Genomic DNA, 20,870 nt, shown 5'->3' with positions numbered 1-20,870 from the left:
TTTTTGATGTCTAGGCTGGAAAGATTAATTGATGCAAGTAGGAGAGTTCCTGACACTACTGTGTCTATTTGGGTTTTTAATGCCACTGAATGTTCCATCTGACCCCTTTTCTTTCCAGATTTCAGTTCTACCTTTACACTGTGGATCTGTGCTACCAGAACTCTTTGCTACACACTCGGGAAGAAGTGGCCATGATTGTGGTGGGACCTTTGACCTTAAATGCATTGATGCTTCTTATGGTTCTGATGAGATGGAGCTGTCAGCTGTTGTTTGGCTCATTCCCTTCTTACTTGTCAAAACTGATCATGGCTTGGGGACTCTGGACAGTGCTAGACCCTTTGGCAGTGTTTCTAGTGGATGTGGTCCTTGGGGTAAGTCACTTAAAATAACTGAGATGCAAGACCTTGATGTAGAAGTTTGTTTTATTTGATGACTCAACAAAATATATGAAATTCTACCCCTAGCGACAAGGTATGCAACTTCTAGAATGAAGGAATGAATATGTTATGTGCTGTTAATCACTTTTTAAAATTGAAAGATGTGTGATTCCTCTTTTCTTCCTGTCTATAAAATGAATGAGGCATATACTAAAGATACAGATGAAAACAAGAAATGTAGTATAAGAATAATGGCTCTGTGTGCATCCCCCAGCGTGCTTCAGAAGCCGGTTCTGCACTTTGGGACGGATATAAATTTGAATCAGAGCCCACTTTATGCTCTAGATCTGAACTGATTTGTCATTTGAATTTTCAACCTTCTTACTGAAATGCCAAAATAGCTGCAGCTATTTAATTTTTGTGCTGAGGTACATGACGTTTGTATATGATAGACCTTAAAGGCAGGAGTAAATTTCAGACAGATAACTGCAGGGATTTTTGTATTAGGCATCTTTAAAATTTTGCCATTTCCATAAAGCAAAATATCATTCTTGAAAATCATGTACACACAATTGTGTGTTTAGTCTTGCCCATTCATGCTGCTTTTGGCCGTGCGCACGCATACAAACACATACACTTATGCATATGCCTACACGTACACATAGACACAGTAAAGAGACTCCTTAAAAGAATACCTTGAGTTCTCATTCATTAAATTATTGTTTCCCGCCTCTGGAGCTGGGTTGACTACCAGGTTCATGTCCTGCTAAGAATTACAGTTTGGAGGAATGCTTTCACATACACCATTTAGTTCCCCCCCCCCCAGACAAATAATAGTTGCATATTTTCAAATTGCAGTTAATGTGAATAGATCAAGTTTTGTCCTGTCAATATTATATTCAAAAGAACATGCTTTAAACACTTAGCAGAATGTAAGCTCCTCTCTTCTGGTTAAAGGAAATCATGACATGAATATTGATAAATCACCATCTTCTGCAGCACAGACCCCAATAGACCTGAAACTTGGATGTCTTAGACAGTTTCCAGTTTGACTTTGATTTGAGAAGTTCTGAGAACTACACCTTGCTCTGTGCTGAAAAATTGGCAATATTTTCTGCCAAAATTGCCCGCACAAGGAACGCATTTAAATGAATACCATGCAAAGGGGCATATCCCATTTCAAAATGAAACTGAATCCCTTACATGTGTTTCCCATATTTGTTCTTGCAATTTCTTTCCCTTCCTTGGCATCCCTTCAGCTGCTATTTCAGATTTACTTGCCAATCAATTTATTTTAGATCAAGCATTTTAAAATGTTATGTTGTGGTAATGTGACATGAGTTATTTTAATGATCTAATATCTTTTAAAATTCTTAGTGGACTTAGCGCTTATGGAAGTTGACAGATTGATAGCTCTGGAAAAGAGGGATCTGTGGTGACTCACTTTTATTTTTATTTATTTTTTAATATTAAAAGCAAAAGTACTGATAACTTGACAGTTCAGAAAGAGAAACCTCAACAATAATGGTGTCAGAAGATGTACTGTGTAAATTAAAAGTGTGTCTTGAAAACTGCACAAGTCTATTAGGTATAATACTGTTGTCTGTTGAACCTTAGTTGTTGAATTAAAAAGCCATATAGATATTCAGGAAAGAGCCATCCTTTACTGCCATCAGAGGAATGTTCGGTAAAAACATGAGAGTGGACCTTAGCAGTGGCTTCTGCTGGGCTTTGGAACTGCCTTCTGAGTGAGGCTAGGCTGGCCATCTCTGATGGAAGTTAGGCTATCTGCTAGCAGGTGACAGCATTTTTCTTTAGACAGGTCTTTGACCACTGATAGATTGATGAGAAAGGACCTTCTAATGGTACGTGTTGTTCTTATCTTTGTTATCAGTCAAAATTGTTTTTACACTATATTAAATTAATATTTCTGGTAATTTAGTATTGGCTGTTCCAAGACTGTTTTACTCTCTGTCTGAATAAGTGGATTATAACCGATGGAGTTGAGTCTGTAACAGCCAAAGCAGGGCTGTTAGCAGTAGGATATTTGGGAGGTTACTCGTTCATGGGTTGAAGGAAACTTGATGGTACATAACAACAACAAAAGCCCATGGCAACTTGCATTGGAACAAATGTGTCACAATACATTTTTGTTGTTATTGTTGATGAAACACAATATGGCGCGCTCTCTCTCTCTCTACAAATTGTTTTAATACAGTAACTTACAGTATTAGCCAGTATCATATTGCCAATTTATGCTTGCCTAGAGGAACTCATGTAAGTCTTGAAGGCAAATTGCCACTTAATAGCAAGGTTTTGTTTGTGTTCCAGGGCACATACCTGATCGTGTAATTAGGCTTGTTCTTTGGAGTGCAACCAGCACTTCATCAATGAGTGGATATTTGCCACCAGGACTTACATGGTTTCCAAAGTATAAATTGTTGGTAGGATTCTGGTCTCTGTGTTTGTAACTTAATCTGCTTTTAAATGTATGTTGTCAGACACCTTGGGTCCTGCAAGGGAAAAAAGAAGAATATAAATGTGTAAAATAAAATAAAATAAAATAAAGCATTTGCAAGGTTAAATATAGCTTCCTTGCAAAGTTTCTAACAGAGGCCCACAAAGGGTTTCTTTCTCTATTAGGGATGGGAAGAAAGAGGTTTTGAACCATGTTTAGGATCAATTGGATTGGGATTTAAAGCAAAAATGCACAGGATCATGCTGCAGGCTAATCTAGACCTTTGGGGAAAATCCTGTAGTTAGACCTTGTGGCAGTATGTGGCAGAATGCCCATGTCACTCCTGTCCATCATATGGAGCTCATGTGCAGGAGACTATGATAGGACAGGAGGGGTGGAGCTAGAGTGACAGACAGCTAGAGAAAAAGAGAGAGGGGGAGATTGAATTGAGAGAGTGAGGATATTGAATTAAGAGAGTTATGGCAGAGATTGGAAAGTTGGAGTGTTAAAGAGAATAGGAAAGAGTTGGAAGGAATAGTGAATAGATAGTCAAAGAGTATTGTTGAAGTGGTTATTGTGAATAAGTATATGCAAGCAAATGTGTAATCAAACCCAAGTACTTTAATGAGAGATCTTAAACAGAAATAAAGGAACATCTGTGATTTACCAAATAAAAGATTAATAAACCTGTTGTATTGGCAGCACACATTTGAGACACATATATTTGGTATAGTGTGGACTAGATCCACTGGTGGCAGCGTAAAAACGCATCCAGAGGGTGGACCTGAGTGTTTGGGGAGAACAAACAAGGGACACTGAGTGGACACGACAAAGTGGTGACTAGCAGTGAGATGTGATTAAAAGTCCAGTAAGCCAAAGTAAAAAGTGAATTTTCTGAGTCTAAGGGACCTGTTAGTCTGGCATTGTCGAGAAGGAGTGGGAAACCCTCTAGAGTTCTTAGTGAAAAGCTTAAAAGGGACTCCTGATCACAGACCTGGGGAAAGACTAAGGACAGGAAGAGGCTCTGAGGAAAATTCAGTGCTTTAAGGTTACCTCACACTTTAAGTGAGAAGAACAGTAGGCTAGCTTGAGATCCCAAGCTCTGAGAAGGGAGCATTGAAGGGACAAGTGGAAGCCAGGGTCATAAACATAGCTAAGGTGACTGAAACCAACAGAGGCTTGAATAAAATGAATATTTCTGAACAATTTCGGTGTCTGGAGGCAAAGAGAAACAGTGTCTCAGACCAAGGGACTGGCTGGGTGCCAGAAGAAATATAGTAGCAATCCGTGGCTGCCAACGGAGAGCTATAGAGTAACTCTAACTTAGAAAAGGAAAAAAAAGCATTTTAAACCGAGGCTTGACTATTTATCTCAGTAGAATAAACCAACTTGTCCAAATAAATTACAAATAAACATGCCTTCTAAACGAGGGAAGAAGGTAGCAATGGAGGTATCAGATCCTCAAGATTTACCTCATGAAGAGGGGGACCCTCTTGAGATATCTGAGCAAGAAGAAACTCAGGAGGAGGATGCCTCAAGGAGACAAACTGGGTTAACCTCCCAGGAATTTGAAAGATGGAGGTTGCAACAGGAATTTAAATTAAAGGAGTTAGAAATAAGAACTAGGGTTGAGGCAGAAGAACTAGGGCTGATGCTGAAGCCAAACAATTATAAATGAGAGAAAAAGCTGAGGCAGAAGCGAGACAGTTAGAATTAAAAGAAAGAGAATTGGCCATGGCCATGGAACAAGAAAAGAGACAACTGGACATGAGAGAAAAAGAAATGGAGTACCAATTAGAAATGAAAAAATAGAATTGGCATCTCTAAACTGTAAAAACAGTAATAATACAACTGAGGGGGTCTCAAAAGTGGATCTTAAGAAATTCCCTGAATTTAGAAAGGATGATTACCCAGAAGCATTCCTGATTGCATTTGAGCGTGCGTGATGGGATTTTAACGTGAGAGGGGAAGAAAGAATGGTAATGCTAAGGTCTCAAATAAGTGGAGACTTAGCTGATATTTATTCCCAAATGCCTTTAGATCAAGCCTGAGACTATGAGGCATACAAAAAATTGGTTTTCTCGAGGTTTGGGATCAATGCTGAACATCTGAGGTGAAAATTTTGAGGATTGATTAAAAAGCCTGAGGAATCACATTCTCAATTGGGGGCAATTCTAGTCAGATACTTGGAGAAATGGCTAGAGCAGGCAATTGTCGAGTCTTTAGAAGAAAAATATTATAGGGTTAGAACAATTTTATTTGGTTCTGCCAGAAGAATTGAGGTACTTAGTCATAGACAAAAGCCCAAGAATGTACAGGAGACAAGTGAAACTGTTGACTATATTACAGATATAAAGAACCCCAAATTCTCTGAGGTGAAATTTGGCCACAGAGACTGGCGAAACATTAGGAAGAACAACCCTCAGAACACGGCCAAAGAGCCCGAAAAAGCCACAACAACCAAAAAGAGGAATATCACTCACTTCCAGATTAATGAAAAGGCTGTGACAACTTTGTGGCATAGCTCATATTACATCATCCCCATACCATACTCAGACAAATGAATTAGGGGAGAAATGTAATGAGACCCGAATGCGAATGATCAGAACTTATGCAGCAGAAAACCCCAATGACTGGGATCACAAGATAAAACCCTGGGTATATGCATGCCAGTCTGTACCCCAGGAAGTCATTGAGTTCAGTCCTTTTGAACTGCTATTTGGATGGAAAGTGCTAGGATCCTTAGATTTACACGGACTAAATTGGAAGAAACAACAGAGAGAATACCCAGAGACAGTGATCCAGTACATAGATAATTTAATGAAATCCTTGCTACAATCTCTGAAGTTAACCACAGAAAACTTGCAGAAGCCAGCAAGGAAAGCAGAAGTTATGGCAGGAAAAAAAAGGCCAGAGAAAGATCGTTCAGTCCAGGACAGAAAGTCCTGATGCTGAGGTCTATAAAGGGAATAAGATGCAAATAAACTGGGCAAATCCTGTTAGAATAAAATCCAAGATGAATGAAATAAATTACATGATTCAAGAAGAAGTAGAAGAAGGTCAAAGAGTGATCCATGTAAACTTGATCAAGCTTAGAGAATTCATGGTCACATACATAAATGAGATAAGGATCTATAGTCAGATGTGTACATATCCCATATACCATAGTGAGAAAGTGCTATTAAGAATACATGAGGCCAGATTAACAGTGGAGGCTAGTAAATGCCAGCTGGGTAACTCCAAGTTAAAAGAATTAGGCCAAAGTGTTGGGGGAGGCATAATCAAACACGTAACACCAAAGATGAAAGAAATCAGTAGCTGGCCTAAACCCACAACAAAGAAAAAGATCAGATCGTTCTTAGGGTTAGGAGGCTATGAGAGGTGCTCTATCCAGAACTTCAGTGAAATAGAGGCCCCTTTTTCAAACTTAAGCTGGTGGGGTCCAATGGTCAAGTGACTGGGAGGAGACCTTCGAGAGGTTAGAAACTGCGCTGATGACCGGTTCTGTCCCGAGAGCACCAGAATTCCATTGAGCCGTGCTGAGCCAGGAGGACGACAATGAGGACCTTCATCCAGTGATGTTCATAAGCAAAAAGCTGCAGGCTGGCAAGAGACACCTTCCCACCATAGACCGTGAGTGTTTGGCGATTGTATGGTCTTTGTGGAAGCTCGGACCATACATATGGGAAAGACATTTGTTCCATGCACAGACCATTCCCCATGGCTGTGGTTGCAGACTATCAGAGCAAAGAATAAGAAGTTGATGTGGCGGGCCATACTCCTACAAGACTGTGACTTTGGGATCCAGAGTGTTAAAGGGACTCAAAATGTGGTGGCCGATGCCTTGTCAAGAAGACCAGAAGACTGACAAAAGGGACTAATGTAATATGTGACTTTAATGTTATAAAAACTGCTCTAATTCAAAGTTCGAAGTGTGTATTACTTTGAAAAATAATTAATAATGTAAGTTATAGATGATTTAATAGTAAGGTTTGTATTGTAAGTAATAAAAATGTTGATAAATGTAAAAATAAAGTAATAATATTAATATGCTTTAAACTGTGTAATTGAGTAAGTATATATGGTATATGTTTAACTGAGCAATGTTTTAAAGAATATATTTAAAATATGGGTAAGTTATCTCATGTGTTGTTCATGAGGGTAACCTACTATAGGTGTTACCCCATGATACAAACTTTCCAAGGGGGGAGGTATGTGGCGGACAGTCCACATGTCACTCCTGTCAGTCATTTTAGAGTTCTAGTGCAGGAGCCTATGACAGGACAGGAGGGGAGGAGTCAAGAGAACTGGGCGTGCCAGAGAGGCAGTTAGAGAGAGACAGAGAGTCAGTTAGGGAGAAGACTGTGACATGTTTAGACAAGATATTGGACAGTTGGTTTGTTAGAGAATATTAAAGAATTAAAAGGAATTAGAAGTACATTGACAGTCAGAATATATTGAAACCTTGATTAAAGTAAATGAAGACAAGCAGGCTTATAAGTAATCAAATCCGTGTTTATTGAATGTTTGATAATAGAACATCCATGATTTTCCATCTGCGATTTACTTACTACTCCATAAATAAACCTTATTATATTTGGCAGCAAGAGTGTGAGATTCATAATTGATATATTGAGGATGATATCCTCTGGTGGGAGCGAAAAAGGGGAAAAGAACAAGTCATGTCCAAAGGTGAACCTGTGTGAGAGGCAAAATATACAGGAGTCACTGGGGGTGCGCGACAGCTGGGTTCATCATCCCTGCATCAGCCCCATAACAACACAATAGGAAAGCTGAAGATACATTGAATTACATCTCCATAAAGTTGCTCCCAGTAAGGATGGAATTTGTCCTTCTCAAGTCAGAAGGCAAGCCCTCCAGCAAGTGGGAAGGGCAGCCACCAGCTGTATTGCCATCCAGCTCATGTGTCACTGGCATCCATCTCTATCCTAAATTGCTCTGCACATCGATTTAGAAATATGTCTGCTAGTGCTGGCACTACTTATTATTATTATTGCTATCTTACCATGGTTATTTTGATAAAACTATTTCAGCGGCTTTACTACACTCCAGACAAACCAACTGCTGATTGTGCCAAGCTATACTGGCTTTTTTTACGGGCAGAAGGGTCTGGCATTCCTGGTGCATTGATAACCATCTTGCTTTATGCCATTCTGTTCATCATTTCATCTACAACTTTGTATCTATATTGTGTCAGGTAAGCTCCTCTTTCTTGTCAATATTTAAATTCTAAGAATGTTCCTCAATTTTCAAGTAGCCCATCATGATATCATCACACAAAATGCAAGGAAATGCTGGATATTGCACAAGTGTAGCTTGTAATCCAAGCACCAGCTTCTTCAGCTCCCTTCAGGAATGAATGTAGGTTTACAAACAGCCTCTTACCTGTGGTAAGCACGAATAACTAAAACAGCAAAGGAAAGGAAAGCTGCTTATATAGTGCCCCATAGCATTTGACACACTTCACTCTTTAATGCTTTTAAGTTTCCCTAAAGTGGTCAGCCAGGTGAGGGACAACATTCTCCCCTTCCTCTGGTTGCCTGTATACACTAGAAGATTTGAGAGAGGGAACAATTAGAAGCTGGTTTAAGGCAATCTAAAATCTGTAGACTCCTGGGAATGGAGTCTACAGCATTTAAGTCGGCCAGAATCCAGTAGTGTCCCACCACAAGTTCTTGCTGCTGCCACTGCCAGATTCTAAGCCTCCTGTGATCCCCAAAAACATGTGTGGAAGCTCTGTGAAGAAACATGATGAAAGCTGCAACAGGAATGAAAGGAGAAGAAAGCCTGAGTTCTGCTCATATTACATACCAGAGTAAACCTTTGGATCTTGGCCTGAATTCTCATTTTTAAAAAAAGCACAAATAAGTACAAATATAAGTATGGCCTGAATTCATGTGCTTATTCTAATTGTATATTTCTGTTTTTAATGAATTTTTTAAACAGATTCTGATGCAGTTATAATAAAGTGGGGGAAATATCAATGAAAATAATGAGTAAATATTATGCTCCAGACGTCACATTATGTGCTGCCCATTTGTCCATAAGCTGTTGTTGGGATTCTAATTCTTTTGTGTTAGGTTCTGATTGATCTAATGAGAACCTGATGGGGCCAAATTATGTGTGATATTAAATGCATATTTTGCATTGTGAGAATACTTTTTAGGGGAAAGTATCCCGAAGCAGCAGCTGTGATGTGTGAGAGGGAGACACTTAAAAGAGGGGATTTTAAAAACTGTTTCCTCATCACAAATAGTCCCAAGTTGCCTGCTTCCAAAATGCTACATAGAATGAGAGAGAAAAAAAAATCTTTTTTCAAGTGGAGGGTGGCATATAAATTCCAAATATCAAAGAAACTGAACAGTCAATTTAAGGCTCACCCATCTTAAGATGGTTGCAATAGTCATATTGATGTGGTTGGGTTGCATAATGAATATGGAACTGTGGGAGCCCCAGTTTATTGATTAATTTTTGAGCAGTATAATGGTTTCAAAGAAAATCGGAGTGCGAAAATCTGCACTTTTCCTACACAAGGTTTGTTTGCTCATCACACTCTGCATTGAATTTCAGGTTGCCCGCTTTCCCCTTCCATTGAAAGGACATTTTTAACACTGACATTTTTTCATCTGTGAATACCCAGTAATAGCAACTAGAAGCCACCAGGTGTCATTCATTTTACATCATTTTTAAAAGCTAAAGCATACATAGGGGAAAAAAGGGCGTATGATTTAGTATATATTATATAAAAAAATCAATTCAACACCAATAGTATAGACATGTTGATATGGTATAAAACAGGAACCAAACAGAACTAGTGTAAATGAAATAAAAACAGAAAAATCCCAATGCTGTGACATGGTGACAGTTTTAGTATAAGTATATCTGCAGGGACAAAATAACATGCTATTTTAATACAGAGTTGTTAGTTCTTTATCTACAGTTTGACTGGTTTGCTAGTTGTTCAAGAGACAGCAGTTGACAGTGTTTTTGCAGAGCCACATTACCTACCATCCATGAAAAGTTTATTTTCAAAGCTTCAGCAACCATTCAGCTCATTGTCAAGTTATCCCACCCTTTCCTGTACCAACAATTTCCCATGACTAGATATATTATAGAGGTTTGAATAAGAATAGGCTCCATCGTGACAGCTCCTCTTACACAAAAGAATTTTAGCAGGTGAGAGTTACAGCTACATCCTAGGGTGATACCCACAAATGTTTAAATGGGGAAAAGTCCTGAATTGGTTAAAAATTCAAGTGTCAAAAGAACTGGATTTGGAGAAAATTTGGGAGGTTTGAAAATTCCTCAGATATTCCCAGTGCTGGTATATATCGCTGAATTGCTCCTGCTTGTAGCTGATATGGGCAAATGGCCATGAGCCTTTGCTCCATATTTTGTGTTTTGTGTCATCCAAATGCAGGCACAGTCAGCTGTCTGATCTGTTTCTCTCCTAGTCAATCAGAGACGGAATCTGGTTTTCTGGAGGGAAACAAACAAGGGTGGTGGAGATGTTTATGTTTGGATGACACAATAAACTGCTGCAAGTGGGGGCAATCATGCAGTGTGCACAGGCAAACTGCACAGAGAAATAGAAAACTAGAGTTCTTACATGAGTAAAATGTAAGATGCAACTGGATGTCTTTCCTGTTAGGCTGAAAAGTTTCGCTATTCATCCAAGTAGCTTCTTCACTCCGCAGAGTGAAGAAGCTACTTGGATGAGTAGTGAAATGTTTTTCAACCTAACAAGAAAAAAGTTCAATTGCCATGACTCAACTTCCAGATAACCTCACCTGGATGACAGAGAATCTTCACAGATAAGAGTTCTTACAATTCATTGGCTTGTTGTACTCTGCAAAACCCAGTATTTAGGCAGGCAAATTGTGATCACCTGTGAATCATTCCTCCTCTTACTGTGGTCATCTAAATGCTGACTCTGTTGACTCTAGCCTCTGTCAGCCCATTCCTAGACCTCTTTGTAAACTATTTTTCAAAAGTAGGGGAAGGTTTCCAGTTTCACAACAAATGATAATTTATTTTTCTACATTGCTAGCGATTCACATATGCCCTCCTTTTTCTACAAAATCCAGTGTCTGCAGCTTTTCAGCTTAGTTCTAGCGAATTGAATTGAAACAAATTTTAATATGAACACAAACACATATTCTAAGCTGAAAATAATAAGATATTTTCGCAGACTGACAAATGAGATTGCCAGTGCTGAATAATTTGCATACAAGTAAATCATTTATTTGTCTGTATGTTCTAAGAAGCTCCACCGCATGAAACTGGGGGAAAATAAGCAATCTAAAATCCAACAAAGGAAATTCAAATGTTCTGCATTCCTGGAAGCTGTACACAAGTCCAATGTACCGGTAGTCTAGTTAATTAGTTTTTGTGATGTTAATGCCTTCTTAATCATTGACTTAATAGTTTAGAATGGCTTCATAAGTTTTAGCTGCTGTCGTTTATTACTCAGGAAAATTAATTTAAATTAAAACATTTGTAAGGCAGATTTTTATGAGAATGTTATGAACATCTTCATTGTCGAGGGAACAGGTGTGGTACCATCAAAGATTCTTTTCCTTCTGGATCAATCTTTCCATAATGTTTTACAATAAAGAAAAAAAGGTACTTCATTGGCCAATGTATCTTTTAAAATTCTTCATAACAAAATAATAAAGCAAAGCATGCATAACAAAACTGGCTGCATTATAGAAGCTTTCCAAAACATGTGGCTCTTTGGAAAATACAAAGCTTAGCACATAATATAATTATACCTGAATTTTGAAAAAGAAACATTTTGTTTTATTGTGCACTGAAATGTCTGTTGATAAATTCATGTCTGACTGATTACACAGCCACCTCCTTGTGCATTAAGATGTTCAGGCTTAATGTGCCCATATGTATCTTTGCAAGCATCACGTTTGCATCTTTTGCCTATTTACACTTCAATGTGAATCTCATTCAAATGCTTTTTATACATAAAATTAACTCAGGACTTCCAAACTTCTTCAGTTTGGGGTGGCATAAATACAGTTACTGAATTTATCCATCTATACTACTGTGCTACAGTATACCTCAATCCAGGTTCATCCCACAGGCTAGAATACAGTTGGTAATTCAAGTTGTAATCCTATATACAATTACCCAGAAGTAAGTCCAATTGAACCCTTTGCAATTTGAGTATACCTGCAAAGAATTTCACAGTAAAAATCTGCAAGAAGTTAGATGAAAACGTAACTACTTTAAGTGGTTCTGCTACCTTTCAGAGTGAGCTCACCTTGTCACAGGTTGGAAACCAACCAACACTTTCAGGCACAAGGTCTGTAGAACATGGAGCTATTGTTCAGTCTCAAAAGATGCAGATGATTCAATACTTTTGTGGTTAACAAATGTGAATGACCATACTTATCTTGATGTCACCCATTAACCTTCCTTATTGCTAGCAAATGCAGAGCCACTACTAAAATAGGTACCAATTTTAGGCAACATGTGCCATTTGGTCAAATGCATAATTTATAATGATTGCAGAATATATATACAGTGGTGCCTCGCAAGACAAAATTAATCCGTTCCACGGTTAATGCTGTCTAGCAAAAATTTCGTCTTGCAAAGCACGTTTTCCCATAGGAATGCATTAAAATTTAATTAATGTGTTCCTATGGGGAAAAAAAGTCAGAAAAAAGTCACTTACCAGGTACAGTAGACCGAGCCCCACTCCTCACAGTGCCTTGGTAGCCCTGGAACAGCCGGACTCTGTGTGAGCAGAGTGCCGAACAGCTGAGGGGCAGCAACCAGCAGAGAGGCAGCAGCCATTTTGAGAGGCAGGTCTCCAAAATGGCTGCCACCTCTCTGCTGGTTAGTTTAGTAGTAAACACTACTAAAAGATAAAAACAGCTTAAAAGCAAGGCAAGCAATAAAACAATTAAACCATCATAATAATTTAAACCTTTAACATAATTGAAGGAGTGACATAACAATCAGTAGCCAAATGGTTTAAAAAGTCAGCTTTAAGATGATGTTTCTTCACAGTCTTCCTAAAAGAAGGGAGAGTAAATACTGTTTGCTGAGCTTTGAAGAAAATGTACTTTATGATCTGGGAATCACATAGGAAACAGCTTGTTCCTATGTAGTCATCAAGCAAGCATCTGCAGGCAATGGTACTCTAAAGAGCCTGAAGACCTTAACATCTGAAAGGGCTCACAATGAGACAGATAGCCAGACTCCCGTCCTGGAGTACAAGCAAAAGATGGTACACTCAACGAGAAATGGAACCCTAGATTCAGAGGATAGGCAACTTTGTAGAGCAATGGTTCCCAAATTTGAGTGTCCAGATGTTCTTGGACAACAATTCTCAGAAATTCTGGTCAGCACAGTGAGCAGTGAAAGCTTCTGGAAGTATTAATCCAAGAACATTGGGGGATACAAGGTTGGGAGCCAATGCAGTAGAGTGTTGGTAGATAGAAAAACATTTTCTTGACTGGTAGCTACCTTCAAAAGTACCCACCTGGCTAAACCCCTCTTGCACAGTTAAACAAATAGTGTAACTTTTAGATGAAAATTGCATAGGTTAAGAACTCTACGGCATTATCTGTTGCATGCAGAGTTACGCAACAGGATTTTAGCCATTAACAGTAATGGCCCCTTTGTGAGAGGGCTCATCCTAAGATGGACTTAGACCAGGTAGCTACAGATAAGGACTAGGGAGCTCAGCTTTATAAGCCTCAGGTGGGGCAGCTAAGGTTGCCAGAAACAATATCTATCACTGTGGCTTTTTTCTGCCCATCCTTGGACCTCTTTGTGCCTGAACAAAGGTGCTGCTCCTTGTGGTTTGTCCTTGCCTGGCACTATTTATATATTTATTTCTTTAGATGAATGCATGTGTGTGTGTATGTGCTCAAGATGCAACCGCCCCCCCACCACACTATTTTTCTTACACATCAACTTTTGACTATATATAATTGTGTTCATTGTGAACTGCAGTTCAAGGCAGCACTACTTCAAGTATTAACTCTAGCTCATTGGGTCGGAATTGCAGATCTTTAAAAATTGTAGTGCATAACTTTGAAGGTCCTTGCTGGGCAGAGAGATAGCATGTAACTTAAATAAACAAATAAATAATAAATCAATAAGGTGGCAGTGAAAATGTCTCCCTTACCTCTTTTAGAATACACAGTGAAGGCTGGTTACTGGATATGCTCCAAAGAATTCAAAGTGATGAATCCAGTTTCTTTATTCCATTTGATCTGGAAATTTCTAACCAGGAGCTAAGCTACATTGTGAAAAAAGCAGAACAATGGAGAGGAATCAGTGGTGAAAGACGAAAGGTGGGCAGGTTACACTAAAAAGCTTTGCATATTTGATTCAAGGTACAGTATGTTTCAGTTCTCTTCCTCCCTCCCCCCGTGGACTTCGCCTGTAACAAAGTTAGCTTACCTGTGAATAATGGTCATGGCCTTTAGTTTGCAAGACCTACACAGAGCTGTTAATGATAGGACCTTCTGGGGGTCATTAATTCATAGGGCCACCATAAGTTGAAAGTGACTTGACAGTATGTAACAGCACATAGCAAAAAAATATTAGATGACTCTCATGATTTACTGGTAGGTAGAGACAGAGCATGGGAATCACAAACATTGATGAAGCAATTAAAGAATTTTTGAATATAATTTAAGCCAGTGATTTTTTAAAAAATGTATTAGAACAGCCTGCCAAGGTCTGCCATTTTTAGAGAATTTAACAAAAGCCTTAGGACATACCCCAAGCTCACTGTTGTGTGTTTTAGTGGGATGGTGCATTTTTCATTATTGGGGTAGTAAATAGGAAGTCTGGAGAGCTAAAGACAAAATAAAGGTAAGATTTTGTTTAAATAAACTGACACTCTAGCAAAAAAAAGAGTTCACACAAACTTCAAGTCTGTAAAGTTTTCTCTGAGGAAGATCAGCACTTTTTATAGATATATACAGCTTCTCTTGTCACTGTTACAAACATCAGACATTCTTCTACAGTAATTATGTTCCAGTTTCTTTCTTGAAGACAGTTTGACCCTGGGAGGGAAAAATAAAGGGACAGATGTGCCAATCAAAAGAATAAGGAATACTCTATTCTGTCTCTTAATGTATGACCAAGTGAATGTGTCCACAAAAGCTTACAAATAATGCTTAGTCTTTAAGGTGCCACATGTTTTTGTCTTTGTTTTGTTTTGTTTCTTTGGATTTTGCCTGATCTATTTGGAAAACAGTTAATACTTAAATTTATCTTCAAATTCCTCCCATCCAGCTTCTGGTTTTGCTGGATGGGAGGTTGGCATCCAAAAAGAGCAACTTTTTTCAAACTCTCATCTAAATGTCTCAGTACAGCAGTATCTTTGAAGATGCCTCTAATGAATGTAATAGATAGCCTGTCTCATATTTGATTTGACATTTGATTCTCCAAAATGGAACTGCAATAAGGATCTCAGTGGAAAGGATCTGGCATCCCTGGCAAATGGAAGGATGTTGGAAGCCACACTGTCCATGTTGATGTCCCTTCCTGTCATTATGCCATGGTGGCCCTGTGAGAGTGAAAACTGAGCATAGGAAGAAAATTTGATACCTCCTTTTGGAACACTAGCTTGGAGGAATATTTTCCACAATGGAACATAGTTGTGGTATCTGATAAACCAGTTCCTTTGCAAAGAGATCATTACACATCTTGATGGGTGTTGGAGGTTGGCACATGATTCTTGACCTTTTCTTTATTTATGCCCTTCCCTTCAACCTTGAATTCTGTAATCAATAATGCATAGCTAGATAGCTCTAGCCAATCTGGAAATAATTTGCTAAACCTGCCAGCAATTCCTTGTGGGAAATAAATTTCAGGTCTAGCTCAGTCATAAACCACAATGATCCATGTGCTTCAGATAAACTGGGAGAAGTAGGAGCTCATCTCTGCTTCTCCAACTTGCCCACAACTTCTGCTGCCACCATCATCAGCAAAACTTCCATCCAATGAATCATCTGTGAAGCAATGCTACCACTTCCTGGTGAGGGAACTCTTGTTTAAAGTCAGACTACAGGATTCTCTGCCAGGACTGCTTCTTCCTGTGTTCGACGGGATTATGATGTCATGAGCAGTGGCACTTTAACAGAAACTAAAATTTTTCAGTCCCCCTCAAAGGTCCTGAGACTCACTTGGGACCCCTTTCCTTCATCTCCCTGGCAGCAATATTTTGAAATTAAAGACATCCCCCCCCAAGTCCAGTGGCCTCCAATGGCCTCCCCATGACAAAAGGGACTCCAAGAGATGCTTGGGACATTAGGACAGGGGGAGGAATTGGAAATTTTTAATTTAAAAAACAAAGCAAAAATACAACCCAAACACTGTGTGATGACATCATCAGCTTTGTGCAGGGTAATTTATGCTGCTGGATTTCTGCCAACGGGACTTAGGTAAGTGTTTGGATAAAAAGTCCTATTAGTGTACCTACTTACAGATCACCAAAAAGGAGATTGTTTTATACATAGGGGGTAAAATTAGCACCTCTTATTCAAAAAGGCAAGCCATTGATCAAGTGACCAAAAGCTGCTGAGTTTGCTGTCCAACTGCTGACTATAGATGAGAGACTGCAAGGCCACTGACCTTCTCCTTATGGCTTGTAATCTTCAAACTGGAGTTGGACCAAACTTCAAATGGACAATATCTTCAAAAGGACAATTGTCCTGAAATAGATCTTCAAATGGCCCCATGCCATGTCCTCCATCTGGGGCAGTGTCTCTGGAGTACAGGCCCTGACATGCTTGTCAAGACAGTGTCCCAGAAAGTTTGCCATCTCATGACAGGAGTGAGGGACTTGCACTGTGGGATAGAGCTGCTGGTACTGCTGCTTGAGGTGCTATGAACATGGCTAGTTTCTTCCTGCTCTGTGGGACCCTTCAGAACTAGTTGGACCCTCTTTACTAACTGCTGCTGCGTGTTATGGAAAGTTGGCTGCTTTTGCCCACCCACCCCACTTGCTGCTGACTGAATATAGCACTATTTGGTGAATCACAAATGCAATTGCAAATCGTTACCAAAAAGTACTTACCCTGGTACTCATCAGCATAACAACATTTACTGAAGAATCAAAGACCAGGGTCTCAGAAGCTGTTCACAAGGCTCATGGGGGTTGATACGAGGGCATTTTAAAAATGACATAACTGGATATTTTAAAATATGCTTAATTTCCTTTTATTAAATTGATAAATGCAGCAGTCGAGGACACATTTACAGTATAATGAGAATTTAAGGCTTTTCTACTTTATAATTTTTACATTGTTCAGACATGCAATTTGTCACTGAAGGGAAGACAGCCATACCATAATTTTGAAGGTATTTTTAGCCATCCATTTAATAGGGGAAAAGGTCACTTTCTGTATTCAAGAATGAGTCTATTAAAGTAATTTGCCATGATGCAAATATTGTCATTTTCCCATTATCTAATATTTATCACATTTATATGCATATACATATATACATACACACACACACACACACACACACAAAACAAAGGCACAGCTAGCAGCTAGAACTGGAAGTAATATTTTGCAACTCTAATTTTTTCTTGTATTCTTAATTAGGTAGCATAAGGTTGATATGATTAGGTCAGGATGTAGTGTTTTTCATTAAACTACATTGTCGAAGTTGTATTCATGGTTTGCCCTTGCAATTAAATAATTGGACAATGAATTTTATATCATTGACCCAATTATTCCCCCTTGGAAAAGTATACATTTAATAATTTTATGCCTTAGGACCTTCATTAGCAACAGTGGGATAATAATGTTTTGAAGTACACAGATTATATCCCTCAAAATATATTTATGTTATAATTGTCGGTGAAAGAGGTGAATATTGAATGTGATTTCAGTGCCTGGGCAAATAAATTCATTCATTCACTCGTTCATTCATTCACTCATTCACCGTGCTGTATGACATGATGTTATTGGGGACCTATATGCCCTCTGCTTTTCAGCAAGTCTGAGCTGTGACATTTAAACTCCCATTAATGTGTGCCACGTGGAAGGAAGTTTCCAACAGTGCACAGTTTATAGTCATAACCTGCCAAAAACAGTGGCTTAGTTGCTTGCTGCTTAATGTAGTAAACTGTAGTCTCATTGAATTGGTGGGGATTTAGTGAGGCAGTTCCTCTGTAAGTTCCACTGATTCATGTGAGCCTAGGCTAGTGCAATTTATGGTGCTAAGCAACTAGATTTTAGCCAGTTCCTTAGTTAACTGTTCTGTATCTGTCATCATGCTGTGGTTTGAGTTTGGATCAAAGTGTTACTACTTTTATCATTCATTCATTCTCACCATGGAGTAGCACCTTTCTATACTTCGCCAGGTAGAACAATAAAATGCTTCTTCCACCTTCCCACCCCGGAAAGGTATAAGTCTGTGATTTTTCTTTCTTTCTTTCTTCTGACCCCCAATGGCATGTGGAGCATCTTAGCATTAAATATCCCCTGTTCAGGGACCTACAGTATGGGTCAGTTAGGCATGTCCCTAGGTGGTTTGACTGGGTTATGGCAGAAATGGATCATGTTGGAAAGTATGGGACCACAAAAAAAAGGGGGGGGGAGAGACTGTTTTGGTCACCTCGGTGGATAACCTATTCCAGGAACTGGAAAGCGGGAGTGTGTCCTTGTTGATTCTTCAGGACGTCTCACTGGCTTTCACTACCCTTGACTATGATATCCTTCTGGGCCATCCTTCTAGGATGAAACCTGGAGGCACTGTTTTACTGTAGCGCCGGTCCTTCCTGGAGGGGAGACGTCAGAGGGTGGTGCTGGGAGACTCCTGTTCTACACCCTGGCCATTGGCCTGTGGGGCCCCTTAGGGTTCTGATTTGTCTGCTACGCCCGAGCTTCCCAAAGTGTGTGCTGTAGCACCCCCTGCAGCACCCCACAGCTCCCTAGTGAGCTACCAAACCATCCAGGAGCAATACAGAAGCTTTTCTTTGTTTTTGTGTTGCTGCTGCTGCTGCTCTCCTAGCTGGCTCCAGTTCCGGCTTCTTCATGCTTTTTTGTTTCCTGCTCCACACAGCACCCTTCACCGCTGTTCCTGCACTGCTGCCACTGCTCAGGGGAACCATGAGTGCAAAAAATTTGGGAACCATTGCCCTCTGCTATTTAGCATCTACATGAAACTGCTGGGGGAGCCTGTCCTGAGTTTTGGGGTTCAGTGTCACCAGTATGCTGACAAAACCCAACTCTATCTTGCCTTTCCATCTAAATCCAAAAAAAAAGTTCTTTCAGTTCCAGGTCAGTGACTGGTGCCAGTAATAGACTGGATGAGGGTGAATAAACAGAAATGTAATCAAGACAAGACAGAGGTGCTCCTGATCAGTCAAAAGGCAGATCAAGGAATAGGGATGCAGCCTGTGCTGGATGGGATTACACTCCCGCTGAAAACACAAGTATGCAGCCTGCGGGTGCTCCTGGATTCATCCCTGAGCCTGGATGCTCAGATTTCAGTAAGGGTGCAGAGTACCTTTGCAGAGTAAAATCTGGTGTTCCTTCTGACCCTGTTCTTAGAGAGCTCAGATCTGGCCATGGTGACGCATGCTTCAGTCACATCCTGGCTGGATTACTCTAACGTGCTTTATCTGGAGCTGCCTTTGGAAGGTGTTTGGAAACTTCAGGGGACCCAAGATGCTGCAGCCAGACTAACTAGTGCTGGTTACAGGGATCCCAGCTCCACTGGCTGCTCATCCATTTAACATTTGCAGTCCTAAACGGCTTGAGTCCAAAGCTATCTCAAAGATCACATCTCCCATTATGAGCCAGCTTGGGTGTTAAGATCATCAGGAGAGGTCTTTCTCTTGGTCCCGCCATCTTCACAGGTGTGTTTGGTGGGAACATGGGAGAACTTTCTCCATTGCTGCTCCCTGACTCTGGAACACCCTCTCAGAGGAGGCCAGGAAGGCCCCATCTTTGCTTTCCTTTCACAAACGGGTGAAGACCTTTCTCTTCAGCAAGTCTTTACCTTAGTGATTGGCTGTCTCAGAGGGAGTTTTAAATATATTGTTGTGTCTTGCAGCTTATGTCTTTTTAGTATTGGTTTGATTTTTTGTTTTCAATATATTTGTTTAATGCTTTTAAAATATTTATGTACTTACTGTGTTTGCCTTTTAAAGGTTGTTCTTTAATGATGTAAGCAGCCTCGAGTTCTTTTTAAGGAGAAAGGTGAGCTAAATAAAATAAATTAGACAAATAAAATAAATTAGTCGTCATGAATTCCTTGGAGTTCCTAGCAGGCTTTCTTATCTCATTTACTAGAGAAAGGCAACAGCCAATAAAAAAAAATTACAGAAGTGAATGTTAAAATATTAGAACTTCCATTAAAAATGCATATTCTTTATGTATGCAGAATTTCTGATTCGTATTCTTTAAAGAACCTTGTTCAATATGAGTTGAGTGTTGCCTCCACAAAGATAAGATGAAGTTTGCGTTTGCAAATGAGACTGATTCATGGCAAAATTGATTTTAATGGGACCAAGGTTAATTTTCTAATTCTAAAATGATATTATAGCAAACCATAAAAAATTAGCCGGCAGTAGTTTTTTGAAAGGAAAATATATTTGTAATTAGCTTGAACACACAGGATTACTTGGGGGCCTATTATCGACACAATTTTTGGCACTTTACACTAATTAGCATTTATTACTCTCAGGCCAACTTATTAATATGTTAATAAATAAGCCATTAATATATGTTATTTAATTGCCATCAGTTTATTCCTTCTCAATAATGCATTAATTACCTGTTAATAGTTAAGGGCAAAATCCTTGCCCTGGAAAGGGATTCTGATGTTGCCTTCCATGGTTTTGTTACAAGAGACCTCCTTGTAGTAATGTGTGAGTAGCACATGAGTTTATTCTAGGAAGGCAGAAGCACCTCCTGCAAAGGTGAGACCTAAGCTTCTGAAAGTAGGAGGAATTCACTAAGACCTCGAGGATTTTTTGGACTTGGGGTTGACAAAATCCATTGATTTCACAC

General features: G+C 39.4%; 1 protein-coding gene and 2 long non-coding RNA genes across 4 annotated transcripts in view; 2 read left to right on the top strand and 1 right to left on the bottom strand.

The window, feature by feature from the left end:
* The window catches only part of LOC144589216 (uncharacterized), a 641,777-nt gene that overhangs the window by 556,050 nt on the left and 64,857 nt on the right, over window positions 1–20,870 (bottom strand). The gene's annotated exons all lie outside the window — the stretch shown is intronic.
* Window positions 125–12,406, top strand: LOC144589218 (uncharacterized). Its single transcript, XR_013545201.1, has 2 exons — window positions 125–371; window positions 7,890–12,406. It is a non-coding gene; the product is annotated as an uncharacterized LOC144589218 (long non-coding RNA).
* Window positions 14,025–20,870, top strand: part of LOC144589214 (uncharacterized) — a 45,344-nt gene continuing 38,498 nt past the window's right edge. For both annotated transcript variants that reach the window (XM_078393431.1, XM_078393432.1), the window contains exon 1: window positions 14,025–14,180. In XM_078393431.1, coding sequence (XP_078249557.1) covers window positions 14,049–14,180 — 132 coding nt within the window. In that variant the 5' untranslated portion in view covers window positions 14,025–14,048. The remainder of the gene's footprint in view (window positions 14,181–20,870) is intronic.

The sequence above is a fragment of the Pogona vitticeps genome, chromosome 4 (assembly GCF_051106095.1).
Source record: "Pogona vitticeps strain Pit_001003342236 chromosome 4, PviZW2.1, whole genome shotgun sequence".
Taxonomy (NCBI): Eukaryota; Metazoa; Chordata; class Lepidosauria; order Squamata; family Agamidae; genus Pogona; species Pogona vitticeps.
This window is presented reverse-complemented; position numbering and strand designations above follow the sequence as displayed.